At 40.9% G+C, this 25,106-nt stretch overlaps 1 protein-coding gene across 1 annotated transcript; it reads left to right on the top strand.

Annotated features, from left to right (window-relative positions):
- Positions 1-558: 558 nt before the first annotated feature.
- On the top strand, positions 559-24,298 carry kcnk12 (potassium channel, subfamily K, member 12). The gene is made up of 2 exons (XM_086259828.1): positions 559-1,453; positions 23,406-24,298. The coding sequence occupies exons 1-2, from the start codon at positions 1,114-1,116 to the stop codon at positions 24,296-24,298; spliced, it is 1,233 nt and encodes a 410-aa protein (XP_086115954.1). The 5' UTR covers positions 559-1,113.
- The last annotated feature ends 808 nt before the right edge of the window (positions 24,299-25,106 follow it).

Genomic DNA, 25,106 nt, shown 5'->3' with positions numbered 1-25,106 from the left:
ATTTTTCAGCTTAGTATTGTTTTGCTATTGGCGCCTCCTGTGTGATGATTTCTTCTTTGCCGTGTTTTGAGTCACTGTGCGCTGAATATGGCGGTTTTGAATCTGTGAAATTGCAATCGGCATCATCGCCAAGCCATAATTTCTAACATTAAGGAGATAATTAGCATGTAATTAATATTTGATTAATTGAGAAAGTATGGCTTTTTCCACCGGTTTTTTTCTTCTTCTGACAGTTACATTTTTGTGCCTCTGACTCTCCACTGAAGCTGTTAGGAATAGTTTAGTTTAAGGAGGTATAGCTTAATTTTGGTTCTGCTTTTGCGCCCGCTGTGCTGAAAGTGAGTTTCTAGAGAGTAGCCACAGTGCGCATGGCAAAAGATAGCGTCTGCACCGGAGTGAAAATGTAAATCCTGAGATCTGAAGACTACCCCATCTAAGGACGCATACGGGGATGCTGCTTATCTTCAGCCAAACGCACACCCCCTGGATTCGATGAGAGATTTCACAACACCCGCTGCTGATGGGATGCACTGTGCTACCACCAGTGCCCACGTTTAGACGACAGCTCCGCACTCCTGCAGAACAAGCCTGTGTGGAAACAGAAGACTTTACTTGTAAGGAGGGACGTGGTGATTTTTTTAGACGCACTCATTTGTAACTTAGAGAATCTCGAGCGTCATTGTGATCTTTTGTGTGGGGGATCGTTTTGGTGCAACGGAGGAGGGGTACCCGGTGGATACTACTGCTTGCTTTTGCTCAAAAGAAGCGCGCCCGGTTGGATTTAAGCTGCAGTCCACTTTACGCCAACTGCATTGCCACAAGGAGAGGGGGGGAATGTATCATGAAACTAAGCGCCTGTGGCTTTTCGCATTAACTCTTTGATGGATGTGCGGACTTAAATCCACAAGTGGGGTCGTTCTTTGTGCTTTTAAGCTATACATAATATAACTTCACAACTACAATGAGACAACGTGTCGGGAGAGGAATTGTTGCCCGGAGAAGTGGAGCCACAGAGCAGGACAGTGACTTCCAGAGGATACCTACAGACGAGTGAATGCCGTCTCTGATGTGGAGCTTGTCGCTGTCCGACGCGCGAGTGGTGCTGAAATTTGGATGATGCCTGGCCAGCGACTGCAAGACTGCCGCTCCCTGCACCTCAACGAGGACAACGGCCGCTTCGTTTTGCTCGCCATCCTCATTTTAGTGTACCTGCTGTGCGGCGCTGCGGTCTTCTCGGCTATAGAGAGGCCCTCCGAGCTGCGGGCTCACGGGCGCTGGAACGGGACGCTCCTCAACTTCAGTGAGACCTTCAACATAAGCCTGCAGGAGCTGAACTCCTTCCTGCGGGAGTACGAGGCTGCCATCGCCGCCGGAATCCGGGCTGACGCTCTGAGGCCAAGATGGGATTTTACAGGGGCTTTTTATTTTGTTGGAACTGTGGTGTCGACTATAGGTGGGTGATCTCTGCAGCATTCACTAAATCCCTGACCTCTTGGTCCATTCGGTTGCATCATGTTGTTCTCTCGACAGCATACATGTTGGAAAATATGCATTAGGGCTATTCTACATAAAACCACACACATGCCAAGCCCACATAAAGCTTTGTGTTAATAAAAGAAGAAGAAATTCCAGGGATGCTTGTCAGCCCATGTCGTGAAGACAGGAAACACTTGAATGGGTCTTTGTTACTGGATTGGATTAGAGGTGTTTTATTTTAAATTGTATTCATGATAAATACTGATATCCTTACTTTTTGTGTGGATGTCACATAAACTGGAGCTGCTTCCATGAGGGGGGCTTTCTTTCCACTGGCTTACATGCAGAATAAATGATCCAAATTATTGTGTTTTTCTTTCCAATCATGTGTTACATTTTGGCTGTGAGGGACTTTGGCACCGGGGACGGCATCTGACTTGTCTGCCATTTGGAACAGGGATGAGTTCCCTGGCTATAGGACAGCACCCACGGGTGCAACTCTTTTTTTTTTTTGGCCACGTTTCTGTTCAAACCAAAAGGAATGTCAATGAGAAGCCCCTTCTGCTCTCACCCCGCCCCCTCCCCATTTAACATTTACTTGTGCAATAGGTCAGAAAAGAGCAAGTGTCCCTCCCAGGGCACCCCGAGGGCCAATACTGTGGTGCACTGCATGCCTGATGGGCTCCAACACCCCCCTCCAATCATGCACACCCGCCCCTCACACCACCACCAGCATCACACCACACCCCGGACAGATAAAGCCGAGCCACAGCTTACAGTGAGTAAATGAGTGAGTGAATGCGAACAAGCAAATGAACACACTCCAGCAGCTGTCTCTGACCTTGGCCTAAACACACAAACACAATCTGTGTATACAGTGTGACACCTTCGGCAACTATTTTTAATTGAATACTGTGGCATAGGGAGTGATAAAAGAAAGCTGATCCACGTGAGCAGGGAACCTGTCACAACTTTATTTACTGTAGACCTGTCAGGAGAGCTTTATTAGTCCTTCTACCTCCTGCTCGCAGACACACAAAGGCACAGACACAGAGCACTCGGGGAGCCCGTGCACTCAGCTCACCGTGTCATGGGAGGGAACCACAGCAGCTGTGTTTGTGTACATGTCTGTGGCAGGTTGAAATCCTTTGTACTCCGGTTGTCAAACTGCATCGCTTTCTTTACCCAACAGGCTGATGATAAAAACTGACTCAGCAGCTTGCGGGGGGAAAGGGAAGGAGAAAAGAATGATGTTATGATGCTTTCTACAATATTTCCTCCTTTTCATGTGTTTGCATGGATTTCTGTCTAGCATTTCATCCTCCTTTGATCTCAACCCGCTCCCCCCCACCCCAACCCTCTGGCTTGTGTGCTACTTTTTTCTGCATGCTTGTGAGATGGTGATATAAAAGGGATTGTGGGGCCTCCCCACACAACTCTTTATCAGAGCGGCATCCCCCTGTGCACTCTAGACTTTCCTCCCAAACACTTCCCGCCTCTGACTCTGCTGTGGCCGAGGCTTCAAATCAGCAGTGACTCTTTGCTCCCCTTGATGTGCCTCCATAGCATCACTTTGAAGAATGAAATAAAGCCGTGGCCACATGATGCATACTTTACCCCGGGATTTGGCTGGGTTCACTGGCCATCGGTGCTGCACACATTGTGTTGTTTTAGAATTTCCAAAAATCTGCAGTAAGTATCAAATCCACTGCAGCTTTTTCCAAAGCATATGTTGAACAAATGCAACAAAACTAGCACTTTGGCCCAGATTGAAATCTCTGGTGTTCCCTCAGATTGGTTAAACTCTGACTTTTTTTTATTTTCTGTAGCTGCACATTTCTGGTTTTGAGTGAAATTGTTCAAAAAAGAAGAAACAAAAGTTTGTCCAGCATTTATGCATGAGAGTAGCTGTGAGGAGCACATCTGCCTTCTGCCTGTATGAGGATATAGGCGGGGAGAGCAGAATAAACGGGGCAGGCATCAGATAAGACACCGATTAAATCGGAGATAGCATGAGCTGAGGTGGAGGTGGCTGCAAAGTGACTTGCACTGAACAGGCCAGTTAAATGGGCTTAAATAGTATGACCCATATGAGATTTGACAGTTGGATGCATAGAAAGGTATCGGCTGAGCTGTCACTTAACGTAGGTTGGAACTGAAAACAGCTGCCGGGATAACAGCTGAGCATGGCTGCTCGATATGCTTGATTTGGTGAGCAACGTTAGCACTACCTGTCATATACACAGCAGTATAATGACCACTTCACACAGTGCTGCCATTCAGTGTCACTTCTGATTAGTCCCAGTAATCACTCAAGGGGAGGCTACAATAAGAAAAAAACAAGCTTGAGGCACAAAAAGCATTTCCCTGTTGAGAAGCCCTGTCAGAGAAACATCTGTAAAATTTCTGACAGGTGAGCTCCAACTACAAACATTAACTTTTCTATCATGAATTCTTGAACAGCTGTTTATCTATGTTTCCTGTGAGCGGAGTTTCTGTGTGATGAGTGGGAATGGATGGGACATGTACAGCCAGGGCCAAGTGCATTAATGTGGAAGCAAAGTTATAAGCTCCTGCATATTTAACTCAAAGCCACCTACACACTCAAAAAAATCCCACACAAGTATCTAATGTGTGTCTAGCATGAAAATATAGACTGTTAGACTCTTTTCAGCCTTCTTGTATTGGTTGTATTGTATTGCCCCATATTTCTGGTTACTGTGTTTGAACTCACATTAAGGAGGGCACAAGAGTTGCATCAATAAAATGGATATTTATAGCCTTCAGGGCTGATTGATAGATGCTAGCTGCCAATTAGGACAGCTCTCTGTAGTCTTTTGAGAGCCTGTATGTCTCATTTTGAGTACCTATAATGGCATTTAGGAGAAACCCTTAGTCACTTTTACAGTGCTGGCAATGAAAATACTTGCCTGAGAATTAAGCAGCGAGGGAAGAGAATCAATTAGATTGAGAACTTTTAGCTTGTTGGGAGTTATTAAGCAGGTTAAGGCTGTTAGTTGTTCAGCAGTTTGTAACATTCAGTTGCAAATTTGGATTGTGTTCTGCACTGTTTATTCCTGAGGATAAACTCTGTCCTGCCCCTGGCAGCCACTGCAGCATCCTGCTCTATCACAACTATATCCACAAAGGCAGACAATGCAAATAGTAGTTTAACACACAGCACACAAAAGAGCCACATGCAGTTTCTTTTGCTTTAAATAAATCCTCACTGAACCTGCAGAAAACTTTCAAAATTAAGAGGAATGTCAGAAATGGACAAGACATAATCCTGCTTGATCCTGGCTGTACAGAGTAGCTACTGAGATGAAATGTGATCATTACGAACAAACTGTCCACATTAGCCAGACGGCTTTGAGCTTACTGTAGTGTTATGATGATATTATAACATAATAAGTGCCATAAAAACCCCGTTTTGTATTTATGTGTCAGATCACATTGAGAACACCTCTCAAAAGTGTAACTTAAAGTTGCATTAAACAACATTTCGACACTAGCAATCCCTTTTATGTGTTATACGTTACACAGAGAGGGATACTGCATAAATCTCTGGTTTCCAGTCAACTCTTCATGTGTTTTAGCTGCGTTTAGCTCTTAGATCTTTTAGTCTTTTAGTCTCACTGAGAGGCTCATTTAATTGTTTCCTGTGAGCTGTTAATTAGCAAAGAACCCCCTTGTGGAGTACACTAAATGTCCAGCTCTAAACAGTGGACAGACAAAGATAGAGATTAGTTGGTGAACATATTAAAGCACACAACAGCTTAAGGACCAGGTGGTGCCCTGAGTGGTTGAAAGAGCTAAAAAGGAAAGTCACTACTGGACTGGTCTGATTGAGATATTAAAAGAGTAAACGATGCTTGTTGGATTACTAGTATGATGTTTACAGCATGTACTCTCTTATTGACCACCATTTTTTATAGAGTGCTTTATTCTAGGGGATTCTAACACTTTATCTTACATGCTTGGTCAATTTAGATTTGCCAGTTAAACTAGCTTGCATGTCTTGCACAGTATCCAGAGGAAATCCACGCAGGCACAGAAAGGCCCAAACCAGGTGACAGTGCTCAAAACCTGGCTGAAGGTGTCTTTGTTTGCCCAAATGAGTTTAAAATATACCCTGCTATGCTAATACAGCACATCTGCCAGGACAGTCGTCTAATATTTCATGAAACGAGATACATGGACAAAATATGTCAGTCCCTCAACTGAACTGGGGGCTGCAAAGTTGGTTCAGCAGAGTTTCTGAATTTGTGTTTATAGTCAGATTATGACTCTATTTCATGAATCCCATAACAGGAAAATTATTTTTTGAAGCAGTGTGTGAATATGCATTACTCTGCCAACTTTTCTAAAAGTCAACACCAAAAGTATCTGCGAAATCACGATGTATTCAGTCCAGCAGAGCGATAACCGATTCCTGTTAATGAGCAGCAGATCTGACTTAATGCCTCCGCTGCAGAAGGACAGGTTTGTTTTTTAACAGTCATTATTTCAAACATGATCACTTTGTAATCTCATAAACCAGCAATCAAAAAGCAATCAAAGCCATTCTGGCATTATATTGCATTTGTATTATAACTAGGTGACGATTAGAAAAAAAATTGTTAACTCAAGAAAGCTACAAGCGTGTTATGTAATGATAAATGTAAGAAACGATTTAGAAACATTATAATCTTCAGCGTTTCTGGAGTGTTAGTAGACAATTAGGCCTAATGGCTTAGAGGGTATTATTCTCCTCATCTTCTGGTGCCAATTTAAAAAGTGCTAATTTGGCAGTCTCATTGAGTCTCACTGAGTCACACTTGTGAGGTTTGTGTGACCATGCCTCTCTGACCAAGGCCCGATGTATGTGCAAACCAAATTTGTTCTGTACTGTGCTGTCTTTTAATTCGTGTGCCTCTGAGGTTATAAGACAATGTCACCTCAGTCTGGTGAAGCGTGCGTTGGCATTTAAGCAGTGTGAAATGTCACATGATGGAGTGCGTGGATTCCTGAAGGCAGGCTGTGTTTTTGCTTTGATGTCGTGTTCTCATTTAGATTAACCACTTCGTGCTGCCTCGCTGGGACAAAACCATCTGTGTTGTTGTTACTGTTGGTGCATGTTATGAATGCGCCTTTGGGAGGTAGGTGGGAAAGGTTTGCAATCTGCGAAGGCAAAATCACTGCACAGCAATTTTTCAAGTTGTTCTTGTTGTCCGTCTCTCGCTTCAGCACTGTTGCTAGAGTGTCTCAAACAATGCCGATTCCCATCTAACGTCAGTCTCAGATCTCACTGCGCTGGACATAGTCCTTCTTTTAACACCGTTGTCTCATTTCTTTCTACTTACAACCCCAATTCTGAAAAACTTAGGTTGCTGTATATTAGTCAATGTCAATTTTTTTAAAAGGAGATGTACTTTACAAGAGAGTTTGAAAACAACAAAAACGAACCATATATCGATTTTAGTCCAATTTAAGTACAACAGCAAAATATAAAAACACAATAAAATTGACCCCCCAAAAAAGGCTAAAAAAAGACACCACAACATAAAAAAACCGGATGAGAATCAAACTGAGATCTAATTTAAAAAAAAAAAGTAAATAAAAACAAAATGCAATGATTTATTCACAAGATCATAGAAAACATTAAAAAAAACTCACTGGATTAACTGTTAACATGTCAGCAACATGATCAGATGCAAAAAGGGCGTCTACGAGAGGCAGAGTTTCTCAGAAGTAAATACAGGCAGAGATAGCAAGAAGAAGCCATATGGCAACAGGAAAAGTCAAAGCTCTTTGTAGGGAGGCAAAGTGGAAAACCGTCAGACGAATTCTTTTTGGAAAACACAGTTCACCTGGCACAGCTCAAATCCACATGTCTTGCATATCTCAGGAAGTAAATGCAAAGCTGCATACTGAAGCAGCTACAAATGCTACAGCATTTGTAGGAGAAGAGTTGAACTGACCTTTTTGCAGTCCAGAATTTTCATTAACTGAAAGCATTCGAAGCGTGTTGAAATGAATTAAATATGACAAAGAGGGACTGTTGAGCAGCTAGAAGCCTATATAAGACAAGAACGGGACAATTCCTGAGACAATATTCCTCTCTAAGAAGTCCAACAACTGATCTCATCATTTTCCAAATGTTTACAGTCTGATGTTGAAAGAAGAGGGGCTGCTACACAGTAGGAAACATGGTCCTGTCCCAACTTTTTTGATATGTCTTGCTGTCATTAAATTAAACATAACCTTACAATTTCTTAAAATGGTATACTTTCTCAGTTTGAACATCTGAAAGGTTTTCTGTGTTCTGTTATGACTAGAATATGGGTTTGAGAAATGCAAATCAACATCTATTTCTTTGCATTTCTATACATTTTACATAGCATACCATTTTTTGTGGAATTGGGTTTGTATTAATTAAGTCACTTTTAAATTATATTGTAAGTTTTTGGGAGTATCACTGCCACTGTGTTACACAATAGACTGCTGAACTGCACACTCGATAAAAATTTCAAAGATCAGTTCATTTGAAGCTGTATGTTATGACTTTTTTTGTTTCTGGTTTTCCCCTTTCCTTTCTTCAGATCTCAGTGGCTGCTCAGTGACGCTGAGGAAATGTCACTGTTAAAAGTGGAAAAAGGGGAGTCCCCAGTCACATGAAAGGCACTGGGGGTCTTTTTAGATTAGTCCAAACACTCGGGGCAGAAAAATGTCTCACTAGGGATTAAGTAAACCTGTTGTGTACCACTTCTGCATAAGACTTGCATGGGATTTTGTCTAAAATATGGGAATGCAATATGTCTCATTTTTGCCCTAAAGCTTCCTTATGCAATATTTTTTGTAAAGCACTGGGAGGCGGGAGGGTGGACTTATGGTGAAAAGCAGGAAATTATTACATGAGTTTGGAAGATTAGTTTGGTCACTAAATTGAAGCTAAATGTCGTTTCTGGCTTCAAGCAGAGACGGGGTCCAGACGACTGTAACCTCTAACTCCACAGCTCCAAATTATTTTCATTTTCAAACTTACAGTTTTCAGTCCCAATCATGTATGGGACTTGACTGACAGGAGTCACTTTGACTCCTTATAGGTGCTGCTAATAACATTATCAATAGCTCTGTTCTGTTTAATCTTTGCAGGGTGACAGTGAAGCAGCATGCACAATATCATAATAAGAAGCTAAATAAAAGTTAGTTGTACTACCCTATCATTACTATCAGCAAGTGATTGCCAAAGTGATTATTTTTTCACATACAACTCCCCAAGTCCAGGGATCTTTGATATTATAATGTTTGTTCTCTGGCTTACAAGATAATAACTTGCCAACTCATACCGAGTTGCAAAGTAAAACAAAGAGTCATCCTGCTGACACGGACATGTTGTATTACTGTTCTCACTATAAAAGCTTGTAGACATGCTAATATGCTAGCTTTGCCATCAGCTACTTCACATTTAAAGTAGTACCTTAACCATTATTTAGGTTTTGCATGCACATGATCACAAACCTTGTGACATTAATTTTTTCCATCATTTTGGACATGTGACAATGATGGTGACATGTAGGCTCAAGGGCATAAGATACCATTCCCACAGGCCATCTAGCTGGTACTGGTCAGGAGGGAAAAATGACTAATCACGACTAGTTAGTTCTAAAGTCCCACTAACACAGACCTACAGACCAGTTAGCGACTCCCTTGCAACCACCTGTTGCGAAAAAAAATATTTCCTAACTGGTTGGCTAAAACCTCTTTATGATTGCTTCAGTTTCTAGCATATCATTGCAGTAGTATTTTGAATGGAAGTGATGAAAGTGTCTTTAAACATCGTACAGCTACTCTCCATAGTGAAATTGTGAAAAGTGCAACACAAACTAAAAACGGAAACTATTTGCCTTCAAAGTAAAAGTTGGGAAACATGTTGGCTTCCGCACTGAGGTATAGCTTTTCCTCTGAAGGCAAACTTTGTTCACTTCTAGGTTTGATCTGTAGCTGACCAGTTTGTCAGCAGGAAGAATCCCCAGTGGCTGCTTTGATTTTCATTCTGTAAATGAAGTAGGCCTGTGGATATGGCCTCCTGTTACACAGAAGTACATAACTGGACCTGGCTTAGATGAACCAAGATGGCAGATGGTGTGATGCATCCATAGTTTTAAGGCTGCAGATCTGAAACTTAGAAGCATCTTGGGGCTTAAAATAAATATATAACTGAGTCATCTACATAGCAGTGATAAGAAATGTCCTTAAAAGTGCTTAAAGTGCTGAAGTCAGAGCAGATGTAACAGAAACAATAAGGGCCCTAAAACAGAACCTTGTGTCACACTCTAGACAAGAGAAATGGAAGAGAGCCTGAACTGAACACTATGTAACAAGTTATCACAGAAGACTCTGAGAAGAGCTGTTTCAGGGGAATAAGTACAAAACACAGACTAAAATTTATCAAGAAAGCTGCTTAGCTACAACCCTGCCTAAACCCTCCAGAGCCAGGGCAATTATAAAGGACCACCTCCATCCTAACCACCACCTCTTCAACATCCTGCCCTCTGGAAAAAGGCTCAGATCCATCAGGTGCAAAACCAACAGACTAAAGAACAGCTTCTTCCCGTGGGCTGTCAGAACTATTAATGCAAACTAAAAGTGTGTAAAGACTTCCCCAACACATCCACCCTGACACTTCTGTTGATCATCTATGTGCAATATCTCAGTCTTTCCATGTTACGTGCAATATTTTTGGCTCATGTGCAATTATTTTGGTCCCAGTCTGTTTCAATGTTTCCTACACATACGCCATGTATATAGTTCCACTCACATATGTATACATATACACTGTTTTTTATTTTATTCTATTTATTTATTTATTTATTTATTTATTTATTTATTTATTTTCCGCCTTCATTGTATATTGGTTTCTCTTCTTCTTACTTTAGCACCTTTGTGGTTCAGCTACCCAATTTCGCTGTGCAAGAAACTGCACAATGACAATAAAAAGCTCTAAGTCTCTAAGTCTAAGTCTAAAGACTTAACAATAAATTGTAATTTTGAGATTGGCCTGCAACTGCTAAGATGAGAGGGGTTGAACTTTTGCTTTAAAGTTATTTTTTAAAATATGTTGGTGAAAGTTACATTAGCAGTAAAGTTTAAACCAAAATTAAAAGACTAGAATTAAAATGTGTCCAGATAAGAAATAGCTGCTTTCATTCATTTATTTTATCCCTCCATCTCTTCCACTCTCTCAGATCCTGTTGTTCAAAAGTGTTTCCCACTGTGAAGCAGAAATACATGTGCATGTGTGTTTCTGTGGTACAGGGCAAACCTACTGGGAAGCCTAAGCTTCAATAAATCTCCATCATAGTTAATTGCTGCTGTACAGAAAGGCTGTACACACCTCTGTGCTCTGTCGCAGCAGGTCATAAATCTGGTCTGACTTGGCATGTACTCGCCTACGTACAGTAACTCACAGACGTAAACCATCACGGCCAAGTGATACCAAGATCATTTTAGAAGACACAGCAAATTTGCTGGGCTTCATCTTCCTCAAGCTGATTAGCATTTCACTGATTCTGCTCTTTGCAGCAACATGGCACTGGGAAGATAAAACTCTCTGTGTGCTTTGCACTCTGAAGTCTTGTGACCTTCTCTGTGTCAGGGTTAATTTTTACAGTCATTCATTTAATTTTTTTTACCTGCTGATAACATTTTGATCATTGCCAATTTATCAGGCAACCCACTGGGACTGACGCATAGTAGTCATTGCTGACTTGCAGCTATGAGAGTTCAAAGTTTCCCCATAAGCAGAAAAAGTCTGCATCCTTTTTTTGGTAGGTTAGCAACCTCTGATGCAGTAAAAGTGAGACAACCACTTTCAGAGCAGGAATGAAGCTTTTTTAAAAATCAGTTTTTGCACTAGTTGAACATTTATCTGCATCTTGGGTCATGTTTATAAATAGTTATCAATGTTAATGAGCTAACAGTAAGTTGGTGAGCATTGTGATTTGGCAGCCATCCATCTGTCTGTTCATGTAAAGGAGGGGCTGCTTGTGTAAGAGCAGAGAGAAAAGGGAGAACAGCACTTAGCCATGCTCCAATATTACATCCTTTAGTGGATAAATAAAAAAAAAATACATTGAAATATCATTTAATGTGAATGTGTTTGATTAAATGTCAGATTTGGGATTAACCAAAATTCTCTAGAATCTGATCACTTTCACTTTAAGGAGCTAAACAGAGCTAACGCAACAAAGGCATATATTTTGGGCTTGACCTTTATTCATGCGATTAATCATCATTATTAGATTAAAAGATGAAGAAACGGACCAAATATCCTGAGTTAGGCCAAACACTGTCCTTAAATGTTCTTTAATGTGAGAATAATCATTCGGTCTAGCTGAATGAGCGTCTACACCAACCACCAGCTCGTCTGACTGTAGCTTAATATCACAGCCCTGCACAGAGCTTTTGCCAGCCATCATATGGACTGAAATCACTCAACAGACCTTCTCTCTAATATAAAATCTTTCATTGTTGCCACCTAAATATTGATTTATCATGCATTTTTATTTTTATATTGAAAGAATTATTACCCTTGTAGTAAAAACAGGATGAGATACAGCTGAGGATATTCTGTCCGCATTCACAAATTCTTCTGTTACCTCCAAGCTGGCAGCCTGTGGCACAGTCAGCCACTCTCAGACTCACAGTGGGCACATTTGTTTAGTATAAAGTAAAACATTACTTAACTGTGAGCAACAGAGCTTTCTTTCATCCATTCTCCCAGCTTCTTGTTTCCCTGTGTATGATCAAACATCATTATTGTAGCTGCTCAGCCTTAATTTATAGCCTGAGCTTTCACGTTAGCAGGAAAGGAAAAGTCATTAAAGCAAATTTATGCTGACCCCAAGCAGTTGCTGCATTTATTTATTTTTCTTTTTTAATGCAGCAGAGCTGAGAAAGACATACACAATGTGACATGCAGACATGAGATTTTGCAGGTCTTAAAATTAGATAAATATAACCTCAGATGACAACATATAACATGTTATATCATGCTGTTATTTATTTATTTTTAATTAAGGCAAAATGCAAAAGCGGTGTGTGAAAAATTAAGTACACCTTTACTGATCCCTGCTTACTGGAGTTTAGAGGGTAAGTAGCAGCCAGGTGCTGATTAACTAATGCATTTAATTAACTGATCATGAGCAAGTGTGAGCACCATGTATGTTAACACAATGCCAAAGAAGGAAAGACATTAGCAGTTATCCTAGAGACGAAGCTGTTGCTGCCCACCAGTCTGGAAGGGTTTATATGACAATTTCAGAAAAGTTCAAGTCCATCGTTCAACAAAACAAAAAGATAATTTACGAGTGCAAAACACTCCAGACTGCTGCCAATCTTCCCAGGAGTGGACATCCCAGCAAATTGACCCCAAGGTTAGATTGTGCAATGCTCAGAAAATCTGGTTAAATCTCCTCAGGCCTTAGTTAACATATTCAATTTCATGACAGTACAATTACAGAAAGACTGAACAATTATGGTTTTCTTTGGGGTGGCGATAAGAAATTCTCTTCTCTCGTAAAAGGACGCAGCAGCACAACTTAGGCTTACAAAGGTGCATCTGAATCACAAGACTTCTGTCATTTGGACAGATGAGACTAAAGTAAACATAGTACAGCACTAACAAAAACACCTCATATCAACTGTCAAGACCGATGGTGGATGTGATGAGTAAGGTTTGTTTGCAGTCAATCATAAACTTGTCTGTATACCAAAGTATTCAAATGAAATGGCATCTACAGTGGGGCAAAAAAGTATTTAGTCAGCCACTGATTGTGCAAGTTCCCCCACTTAAAATGATGACAGAGGTCAGTAATTTGCACCAGAGGTACACTTCAACTGTGAGAGACAGAATGTGAAAAAAAAATCCATGAATCCACATGGTAGGATTTGTAAAGAATTTATTCGTAAATCAGGGTGGAAAATAAGTATTTGGTCAATAACAAAAATACAACTCAATACTTTGTAACATAACCTTAACCTGGTTCGGGAACAGCACCATGCAGGACAGACGAGCTCTACAGAGGGTTGTGCGGTCAGCTGAGCGCACCATCCGCTCCGAGCTCCCTGACCTGCACTCAATCTACAGCAGGCGGTGCTGGACCAAGGCCAGGAAGATGGTGAAGGACCTCAGCCATCCCAACAACAGACTGTTCTCTCTGCTGAGGTCAGGAAAGCGATTCCGCTCCCTGAAGACCAACACAGAGAGACTGAGGAGGAGCTTCTTCCCGCAGGCGATACGGTCTCTCAATCACACCACCACACAGTACTGACCCACACATATGGTTCTTACACACACACTGGACTTTCTGGACTTTGGTTTTGCACAACACTGGTCACTATATTCTTCATTTCCAGTTAATACTTGTACAGCTGCTGTTATTGTGTATATATTTATTTACATTTATATTTCTTCATACATTCTTATATAGTTCTATATTGTGTATTTTGTATTTTGTTGTACAGTTATTTTATTTTCAACTTTAATTTATATATTTATCTTTATCTTATTCTTCCCAGTTAAATTTACCCTTCATTCTAATTTGTGTTGTACAGTTATTTCATTTTTAACCTTAATTTATATTTTATTCCTTCTTAGTTAAATTTACCCTTTTTAATTTTTCATATTTATTTCCTATCTTATTCATAGCCTTTTCCTTTTTTGTTCTCTTTAGGTCACGAGCAGTTGTCCAAGCATTTCACTACATATCGTACTGTGTATGACTGTGTACGTGACAAATAAAATTTGAATTTGAATTTGAATTTAACCTTTGTTGGCAATAACAGAGGTCAAACGTTTACTATAGGTCTTTACCAGGTTTGCACACACAGTAGCTGGTATTTTGGCCCATTCCTCCATGCAGATCTTCTCGAGAGCAGTGATCTTTTGGGGCTGTCGCCGAGCAACACGGACTTTCAACTCCCGCCACAGATTTTCTATGGGGTTGAGGTCTGGAGACTGGCTAGGCCACTCCAGGACTTTCAAATGCTTCTTACGGAGCCACTCCTTTGTTGCCCGGGCGGTGTGTTTTGGATCATTGTCATGTTGGAAGACCCAGCCTCGTTTCATCTTCAAAGTTCTCACTGATGGAAGGAGGTTTTGGCTCAAAATCTCACGATACATGGCCCCATTCATTCTGTCCTTAACACGGATCAGTCGTCCTGTCCCCTTGGCAGAAAAACAGCCCCATAGCATGATGTTTCCACCCCCATGCTTCACAGTAGGTATGGTGTTCTTGGGATGCAACTCAGTATTCTTCTTCCTCCAAACACGACGAGTTGAGTTTATACCAAAAAGTTCTACTTTGGTTTCATCTGACCACATGACATTCTCCCAATCCTCTGCTGTATCATCCATGTGCTCTCTGGCAAACTTCAGACGGGCCTGGACATGCACTGGCTTCAGCAGCGGAACACGTCTGGCACTGCGGGATTTGATTCCCTGCCGTTGTAGTGTGTTACTGATGGTGACCTTTGTTACTTTGGTCCCAGCTCTCTGCAGGTCATTCACCAGGTCCCCCCGTGTGCTTCTGGGATCTTTGCTCACCGTTCTCATGATCATTTTGACCCCACGGGATGAGATCTTGCGTGGAGCCCCAGATCGAGGGAGATTATCAGTGGTCTTGTATGTCTTCCATTTTCTGATGATTGCTCCCACAGTTGATTTTTTCACACCAAGCTGCTTGCCTATTGTAGATTCACTCTTCCCAGTCTGGTGCAGGTCTACAATACTTTTCCTGGTGTCCTTCGAAAGCTCTTTGGTCTTGGCCATGGCGGAGTTTGGAGTCTGACTGTTTGAGGCTGTGGACAGGTGTCTTTTATACAGATGATGAGTTCAAACAGGTGCCATTCATACAGGTAACGAGTGGGGGACAGAAAAGCTTCTTACAGAAGACGTTACAGGTCTGTGAGAGCCAGAGATTTTCCTTGTTTGAGGTGACCAAATACTTATTTTCCACCCTAATTTACCAATAAATTCTTTACAAATCCTACCATGTGAATTCATGGATTTTTTTTTCACATTCTGTCTCTCACAGTTGAAGTGTACCTCTGGTGCAAATTACTGACCTCTGTCATCATTTTAAGTGGGGGAACTTGCACAATCGGTGGCTGACTAAATACTTTTTTGCCCCACTGTATCTGATAGTTAAAGCTGGGACTGGCTTATGTAACATCACAATTATCCAAAATCCACAACAGAATGTCAGAAAAAGAAAAGAAGCAATGACCTGGTCAGTCCTGACCCCAATCAGGCTGTGCATAAATTAATGCCTTGAAACCTCAATGAACTGAACCAGTGATGAAGAGAAGAGAGCCAGAACTCCTCATCTATGATGTGGGAGGCTGATAAAGTCATGCAGAAAATGATTACTTCCTGTTACTACTGCTAAAAGTGACTCTACAAGTCTTTATTTTAGTATTTAGATAACTTTTACACCTGTTAAGGACAAGATAGTTCTTGTTTTACTAGGTCCTGATATGTAACACTTTATTTTCTTTTTGCCGTCACGGTATGAGGATAACATGTTTATAACCTATTAACTGAACACGCGGGCTTATCATGCTAATCACAGGGTTGTAGTGCTCCACTTGGACAGGTGTGTTTACTTTGCAGACTTAAACGTGAGAGTTTTGTGCAGCCTTTATTCAAATATTTACAGTGCACACAGTACAAGATAATAGGAAGCACGAGAACATGGCCTTTAGATCCATAGCCAGAAGCTATTAAACTGATGAGAGAAGGACTTCTCAGCCGTAAGAAGGAACAAAATCTCTGTTACTGTTTGTAAATAAACACTGCAGCCACATGAATCCTGATTTTGTATTTTCCTTATTCAAGTCCTGACTTAATTTTTTTCATGCCGCAGAGGTGAAAAACAGAGTGAAAACTAAACACCTCCTTTTTCTTTTGACAACAAATCAATACAGACTACAGTGGAGTCATCAGTCCTTTCGGCTCTTTTTGCCAGTGAATTAACTGCTGGGACACGATATAAAAAGCCAGACCAAATTCAGTTATGGGGGAGCCAATTTAATTATAAAAGAATCAGAGAAAAATATTCAGGTTGTGCTCAGGTTTCTGTTACGTTGCTATCTCTCACACGGTGTGTAAATTATTTGCACAAAATGTTACTCTGTGATTTATATCTGCATCGACCCGCTTTAATGAATGGTACCCAAAGGTTTCTTGCAGATAACGTCAGTCCGATATTTCTTCTAATAGGGTGGTGTGGCACAAGACGCTCTTTAACAATCCTTTGACTTGAAGAACAGATACCAGTAATGCACTGCCTATAAATTATACGAGTGTGAAATTCAAATCCAGGCTGTTTTGCTTCAGGCACCCTGGCTTAGGTTTTTTTTTTTTTAATATATAATGCTACAGTCTTTGTTTAATTTGTATGTATGCAGTCAACAGATACAACAACGCAGCCACATCTCAAGCAAAACTTGGCATTGCGTCCACTCTATCATCTGCTTTTTGTAAAGCTGGCAGCACAGTGTGAACATTCCTGTTATTCCAGTCTGCCAGTAATCTTGGCAACTCCTCAGCAGATGGTGTGGCGTTGATGTCTCAGGTCTGGCCATGCTGCTGCTTCCTCGGCCCTCTGTCCTCTCTGCAGACCCCCACTACGCCGCGCCCGTGACTAATGATTTCCTGTTTGTCACAGAAACACAGCCATCAGAGGGCATTGCGTGGCATTTTTCCGCTGCGGCTCTTATCGGGCAAATTTAGGACTGTTCCCACTAGTGGAAAGCAGTTTGAGTAAGAGTTTGTTTTTTAAGTATATTAATTGGGGACACGGGCCAGTAGGATGCCAGGATGAGATTTTTGCTTTGCAAAACAGTCATATATTGAATCTGTATATCTGTATATATATATATATCTGTATATATATATATATATGTATATATATATATATATATATATATATATATATATATATATATATATATATATATATATATATAGTGAAGATACAGCACTTTTAGTTGCCCTTCGTTCTCTTGTGGATTTCCATTAGGATTTTATACCCACTTGAATTGGCTTTATTTTATATTTGCCTTGCATTGTGTCTTTTCTATCCATTTTGGTGCAGCCAATTAATTCTGACCTTACCTGACGTTACCTTGGTCCATGCAGACTGGTTGTAACATAAGACATGCACTCAGCTTCATGATGACTGGCCTTATGAGGCTTTTTCCCCCCCATAAACTAAATCAATATCCCTTTTTCTGGAAACTTTATTTTATAAAAGTTTAAAGTGGCCTTTGATTAAATATGACACAAGCACCAAGGTGCGCTCTACTGCACACACCTGGTATGGATTAGATTACTCCACCATAATTTTCTTTGAATTGACAGTTAGATCATATTTCCAGTTTCTATTTGGGCCTGGAGTGTTTGCACGGTTTTCTATCAGAATTAATGTGTATTAATCCCACGCACAGAGAGGTGGCAATTTATAGGGAAAACACGAACTGACCAAGCATTACTTTAAATCGATAGTGTTGGTCTGACTGATCGTCCTTATTGCATAATGAAAGATTTTTATCCTGACAGGAGCAGAGACTTACAGGAAGACATTGCCATTTGCAATAAAAGTAATAAATTGGTCCCAACAGACCAAAGCTGAAGCCTGTACTTAGAGTTGCCAACTTTTTAACTATCAAATAAGGGACACTCTGGTGTGCCAGAAGCACAATGCACAACCAGCTGGGCATAGTGTAAATACACACTGTATGCAACGTTGCAGGTAAAGGTCAATATACGCGGGACGAACCAATTTTGCTCATTATACGGGATGTCCCAGGAAAAACAGGACAGTTGGCAAACCGACCTGGACTATGAAGTAGGATTTAGGGCTAAGTGAATCAAACAAGAGAGTTAACTCTAATCTGAGCATATTGCCATGGTCATGTGCTCCAGAGCAGATTATGTTGGAGATAAGAGATCAGCACTCACAAACTCACCTCCTGCTGACCAATCAGTTCACTTGTTTCATCATTCCCAAAAGATTTCCTGAACCTCTATGAGCTAACGTTAGAGTCTAAAGTTATAGAAACAATCTAAAGTATTTGTCTTTATGTGACGAGAACCAACAAGAAATATGGATCCTTAGGAAAACATATTCCCCTCCAATAGCTGCAACCAAGTTTAAAAAACTTTAATTGGCGTAGAAGCCTTGAAATAGCAATATAACCCAAAACAAGGCAAATCTGACCTTTGCTAGTTGTCGATCTTGCAAAAAATCTGTATGTCAGCCTCCTAGTTGGAATTTTGCTCTAATATTTATTCCTTAGTTGTGCTCAGACTATCCAACACCACCTGGGCTGCCGCTGAAAGAAGCGAGTTGAAAATGTCTCACACACCACATGAATGTTTTCATCGCAGGAACATATTCATTTGTAGTTTAGTGTCTAAGTCAGATCAGAATACCCAGTTGTAATCTTAATGATGGGTTTGTAATTAACTGAAACAGTTTCCAGTCATACAGGCCACTCATAGCCTCCTTCTCTGCTGCATTGTCATATAGGCTCCTAGAAAACATGAGGGAGGGAAGAGGGATAATGAAGTACAGGTGAACTCAATCAAGGTGCTAACGAGGGGTGGGAAAAGGAAGGGGGCAACATGTGGAACCTGGCTTGAAAGTTAAACAGGAAGTAAAGTGAAAGATGCTGCAGCCACAGACGGGGAAACCAATAAATCAAACAGACGTGGAAAACATTGAGGAACACGGAGTTCCTGAATGCCTCCACTTGCAGGGCACAAGTGCTCACTCAGAGGTTTCATGAGCTTGTCTCGTGAATTTTATTCTGTTGCCTTTATAGTTGTGGCAACGTAACCCGCCTAGGAGATTTTTAAAGACGCTTGACAGCATTGCACTCTTCTTTTCACTCTGGTTTTGGTCTTCAGTAACTGTTGAACAAATGGACTGGTACTTTTTTCCTGAACCTTTCTGCTCTTACTGCGCACTTAAAGCACTTTTACACTGCAAACCAGATTCACGCATTCTAAAAGCATACTTTTCTGCCACTAAACATTTTACCTGTCATCGACACACTCATACATCACTGAATGGTTCAGTATATAGTCCAAGGACATTCGTGACTTTCAAATCAGAGGAGCCAAGGATAAAAAAAAATAACGTGCCACCCTCCACCTCCAGGAGCCACAGGCACCTGCTTTTGATGCAGATGCAAAATTAGTCTAAAGAGAGCAGTTATATAAAATCAAAACTTTCGTAATAGTGCACAGAATGGTGCTGAAACACTTCATATAGCTGAGAGGAACTGCAGAGTTTGAACATAATTATCTGTAGGTTTCCCCAGATAAACAGAGCCTTTGAAATTATAATCATCAAAGCCATTGTCGTAAAAAAGAAAAAGATTACTGCAGCTTGAAACTTTGGTTTGAGTGCCACAGATCTGGATTGGATTGGATCTGAAAGTTGAAAAGTATTGTGAGGCAAACTGACTGACTGACTGGTATATTGGCAATAACCAAAACCAATATTTGAAGCCTCATCTCCACCTGTAAAATTGCCCCTAATCCCTCACTGTAACACTTCAGTGAATACATCTGTATGCTTATGAGGAAATTATTTCTGCTGCCTCATTGTTTCTTTACACAAACTGCTATTGAATAGCACATTTCATCTCAATTTGCCAGAGGAAACGTCACTCGACTGACATGAAGAGTGATTGAACGGTGCAGTGTTATTTACTGCAATAGCTGCTATTAACTCTTTTGTGCAGCGATCTCTGCAGATAATGAAACGTCTGTTAAGTGTTTTAGATTTTAGAGTGGCTCTTTAGTGCAAAAGCTGATGATTGATTTCTGCTTAGAGGCGAGCACACTACTAAGCGAATCAAGTTAAGTGCAGAGCATTCGTAATCTCCATTGATATATCTGTAAAAAAAAAAAAAACACAGTAATGAGAGATGTTTGTTTAGGTCCTAACTTTACTGTGGGACTTAATGAACCCTTTGTCGCTGGACTGTAATAAAAGCTGCTCAGTTTAAACTGTATCAGCAGCAAAGTGAATATGATTTACACTCGACTCTCGGTGATAAAAGGTTGGATTCACTACCGTGTAATAGCAATTTCCCTCTATTTCATTTCGCCCACCGTCAGATAATCATTAGATCATCTTTTTTTCTTCTTCTCCTCTTAAAACTGTCACATTGGTAAGTAATGGATACTAATGGCGCCGTTTCCATCATTTTCTTCCTGGTTGAATCTCTGGTGTCTAATTATGTGGGTAAGCATCATTAGTCATTAGAGCATAACATCATCTTCTGTGTTGAGTTGAGCATACTTTATTTAATGTTAATGAATAAATGTTCTCAGAGGGCTCTGTCTGAATTGGATTTGCACACGTATGATTTTCTGCCTTATCAAGTTCGGCCGAATTAAATGAGTCATCTTGGCTGAGACCGGGTGGGTAAAATTGATGTTTTCACAAAAGTCAGCAGTATTTTTAAGCGTTTTTAAAGAATAAATGAAGAAGTCTTTGAGAATAAAAGTAACACAGAGTTTAGCATCTTTTGGTTTTGGCTCTCCTGCACTTTGGTTTCTAATATTGTCCTGTTTTCCCTACTGTGTCCTGACACAGTAGTCTGGAGTAATGGCTCTGAAATGCTACACTGAATCGATGCCTGGTGCCTTTTCCTCTCTTAGGTAATTTACTTGGTAATGAGAGACGGTGCGGAAGACTGTCTCTGTGTGCCCTGAGAAGATGTAATCTGTTTTCCCTATGATTCAGCTCAGTTAGAGAGACTTGGACTGCTAATTAATTAACTATGAAACACTGAAATAGGATTTCACTGAAGGGCTTAATTTGGGTAATCGCTGCCCCTCACCTTTCAGTTGCTTCGGTGTATGTTACTTGAACTTTGTAATGGTCACAAAAGCAGATTATGTCATGTCTGGAATGAAAACCATCGTACGTACGCGTGTGTGTAGGAAGCCATAAGGTGTGCATGTGTGGACGCGTGGGGCTTATATTCCCTGTTGTCCATAAAGCAATTTGTATCAATCAGTGTTGATCTAAATGACCCATCGTGTCAACAGCAAACCTGCGTGAGAGTGGTTTTCAGTGCTAGAGATAAGGGCAAAAAAGCCATTTTGTCTATCATAAAGGAAGTATTGTCTGGATATTGATGTCATTTATTACTTGACAAGGGTGGCTGGTGGGAAAAAGGGGTAAAGCACAGCCCTAATGCACTGAGAAGATTGAGAACGAGGATAGCCATGATGGAAAAATCAATTAACCTTGGCCTGAAAGTGAACTGCTTGATCTTTCAGCACGATTTTATTTGTTGACAAATATACCATCTGCTGTTCTGTAGATAAGGGGCTCGACACTCTGTGTGCGCTTAGGTGTGTGTGTTCAATTTGGCCTTGGACAGAGCGTCCCAAGCATGCATACAAATAACCACTTAAAAAAATATATATACATATGTGTGTGTGTGTATATATATACATACGTATGGATATATGTGCAGAAAATTTGCACATGAAAAATCAGTCAGTGGGAGAATATGCATGTAGCAGGTCTCCTGCAGAAGCTGCATAGTATTTCTATACTGGCTGTTTTTTAGAGTATGCTTTGCACATATAAATTCATATAATGTTTTACACAATTTTTATTTATACCGGGTTTTGGAAATTAATCAAGAAGGAAAATATATGATGCACTGCAGATTTCACGACTTCTCTGCAATGTGGGGTTTCCATAGTGGCTCCAGTAATAGACACGTTGGTCAGATGCTTTTGTTTTGTAAAATAGGATACTGGATGGATAATAAGCACATTTTGTATGGGCGGCAACCTCTGCTATTTATTTTACCTCTCATTTTAATTGAAGATAACGACTTAAATTATTGTTTTGCCTTAATTGGTTCCACCCTTTTCTCTTCCAAGTATTTGACCTGATGCGAAACAATGCCATGCCCAGATATCAGACACATGTTTACATCAGAGCCAAACCTGTGGCACTCGAGTTTGAGGAGTGCTCCTTCAACACGCAGCAGAATCCATAAACATCCTCCCTCCTCTGCTCTAATAACCACTTCCTCAGCTTGAACACTCGCTCAAAGTGACTAAGAAATCAGGCGATAGCAGGAAGCCAGACGCAGCTGAAGAGGGGGGGGGGCATATTCAGAAGGCTTAACCCAGCTTATTTTTGGCATCCTCTTCTCGATATCCTTCTAAGTTATTTGATTTTTCTTACTCACAGCAATAAAAATATGCTGAATATACAGAATCAAGGTTTTTCACAATCAATTTTCACTATACAAATGGTTCTTTTTAAAAGATTTAACTATTAATAACTAATAATACAAGTAATGGCTTAAATATCTGCAAGGATTTAATATTGAATAAGCTGCTACACCATTATTGGACATATTTCTTCATTTTTTAAATTATGATCAATTTTTTTCTTGTTGGCAAATATTTATATATTTTGGATTTTATCGCTTTCCCCTTATTCTCTCTCACAGTGCAAAACATAATTATCACACAGTTCCTTTGTCTCTGTATATGACTTTTCAGACACTAATCTTCCAGTAAAAGCTTGCATTCTCATATCAGCATCGAGTCAAATTATCATGCAGTACTTTCTGTACATAATTTGTATTTGCACAGCTAATCCTCGGCTTTACGTCATTTTAATTACTAGGCAAAATGTTTTAGAAGAATGATTCAAGCCTCATTTAATCCTCTTTTAGATTTTGAGGTTATTTTTCTTTCACGGATCACTTCCCTGGCCTGAAACTCACTTCCTGTGAGGAAACTGCAAACATCTCGTAGGTGAAAATCCGGTCGTGGCCTCTGCTGCATGGCTGAACGCGTGATATCTTTTCTGTTTCTGCAGGTTTTGGGATGACGACACCTGTGACAATTGCAGGCAAAGTTTTCCTGATCTTTTACGGGCTTCTGGGCTGTGCCGGAACCATCCTTTTCTTTAACCTCTTCCTGGAGCGCATCATCACACTGCTGGCTGTGGTGATGAAGGCTGTGAGGGAGAGACGAATCAGGAACAGCGGCTTACTCCCACCAGGCATCCGCCATGACTTCTCAGCCTACTCCCTGCCAGGATGGAAGCCCTCGGTGTATCACGTGATGCTCATACTTGGCCTGTCAGCCATCACCATCTCCTGCTGTGCATCAGCCATGTACACGCCCGTTGAGGGCTGGGCTTACTTAGACTCTCTCTACTTCTGCTTTGTCACCTTCAGCACCATTGGCTTTGGGGACTTTGTCAGCAGCCAGAGCGCGGCTTACGAATACCAAAGCCTTTACAGGGTGGCCAACTTCTTTTTCATGCTAATGGGTGTGTGCTGCATCTACTCGCTATTCAATGTTATTTCTATTGTCATCAAGCAGGTGCTCAATTGGATGCTGGAGAAAATGAGCTGCCTGTTTTGCCAGCGCTGCAATAACGCTAATGCTTTCCTGGGCAGACGCAATGCCATCCGCCCGGGTTCCAAAGGTCGCCAGCGTCGGTTTGGTCAGCCGCCCGACTCAGACGGACCTTGTGACAGTGACGCAGAGGGTCGCAGATTATCGGGGGAGATGATCTCCATGAAAGACCTGGCAGCCTCTAGCAAAGTGTCGCTGGCCATCATGCAGAAGCAGCTGTCTGAGTCTGCCAACGGATATCCCAGGACAGTATGCGGCAGCTCACGCCATAATGGTTTCTCTGGGGGGGTTGGTGCTCTGGGTATCATGAACAACAGACTGGCAGAGACAAGTAACTCCAGGTAGAGGGTGTGGGGGGCACTTTACACTCGTACTGTAATAAGAACCCAGAGGTTGATCGCCATATAAAAACACAAAAAGTTTTGTCTGAGGTTTTTTTTTTTCTCGAAAGGGATTGCCAGTGTAATATCGACATGCATGATACATATGATTTTTTTAAAAATACTTTTGTTTGGCCTGTGATAATACAGGTATGATAATAATGGTGATGATTTTAATGATGATTTGGTGATGATGGTGGTGGTGATGGTATGAAGAGAGAAGCACAGAGTCATCAATAGAAAACATAAACTGACCTGGAAGCGTGGGAACCAACAATCGCCCATTGACCTCAGTCCCAACTCAGAACAAACTGAGTCTCAGACAAAGTCTCTTATACATCAGTGTTATTCTGCAGAGGACACAGTCTGCTACACTCGCTCTATCCTATCAGACTTATACAACTTTAATGACGTGCTGTAAAGCAGTCAAGGGAAACGTTCAGCACAGTATTTACTGTTTGAGGTTTTGCCAGTTTATTTAAATGTTCGTACTGAATGTTGATGTAAAAGGAGCGTAATCGCCGAATGATATAGCACATACTGATCTATGCATTATATGTTTCTCATGCATTTTTTTGCACCATTCCTACGATTGCGCAGAGCCCCCCCCCCCCACTTGTTTTTCTCATCTATCCTCAGGTGATTGGTTTCATTTTTGTTCCTCTTGCATTGCTCAACATGGTGAAAAAGAAAAGAGTTGAAGAATAAAAATCCATTTCTGGAAAAAAAAAAAGGAACTGGTCCTCTTATCAGCTAAGAACATGCTTCAGCGG

This window comes from Aulonocara sp. 'chitande type north' Nkhata Bay, linkage group LG13 (assembly GCF_057382095.1).
Source record: "Aulonocara sp. 'chitande type north' Nkhata Bay isolate Kocher_YH1m ecotype deep benthic linkage group LG13, A_spYH_male_GT1.1, whole genome shotgun sequence".
NCBI classification, from domain to species: Eukaryota; Metazoa; Chordata; class Actinopteri; order Cichliformes; family Cichlidae; genus Aulonocara; species Aulonocara sp. 'chitande type north' Nkhata Bay.
The sequence above is the reverse complement of the archived record's forward strand: the minus strand, read 5'-3'. Positions and strand labels throughout refer to the sequence as shown.

Excerpts from the sequence above, each read along its gene's own strand:
- kcnk12 (XM_086259828.1), top strand. The coding sequence starts at position 1,114 with ATGATGCCTGGCCAGCGACTGCAAGACTGCCGCTCCCTGCACCTCAAC. Across the intron at positions 1,454-23,405 it reads AACTGTGGTGTCGACTATAG|GTTTTGGGATGACGACACCT; the intron begins GTGGGTGATCTC and ends CTGTTTCTGCAG.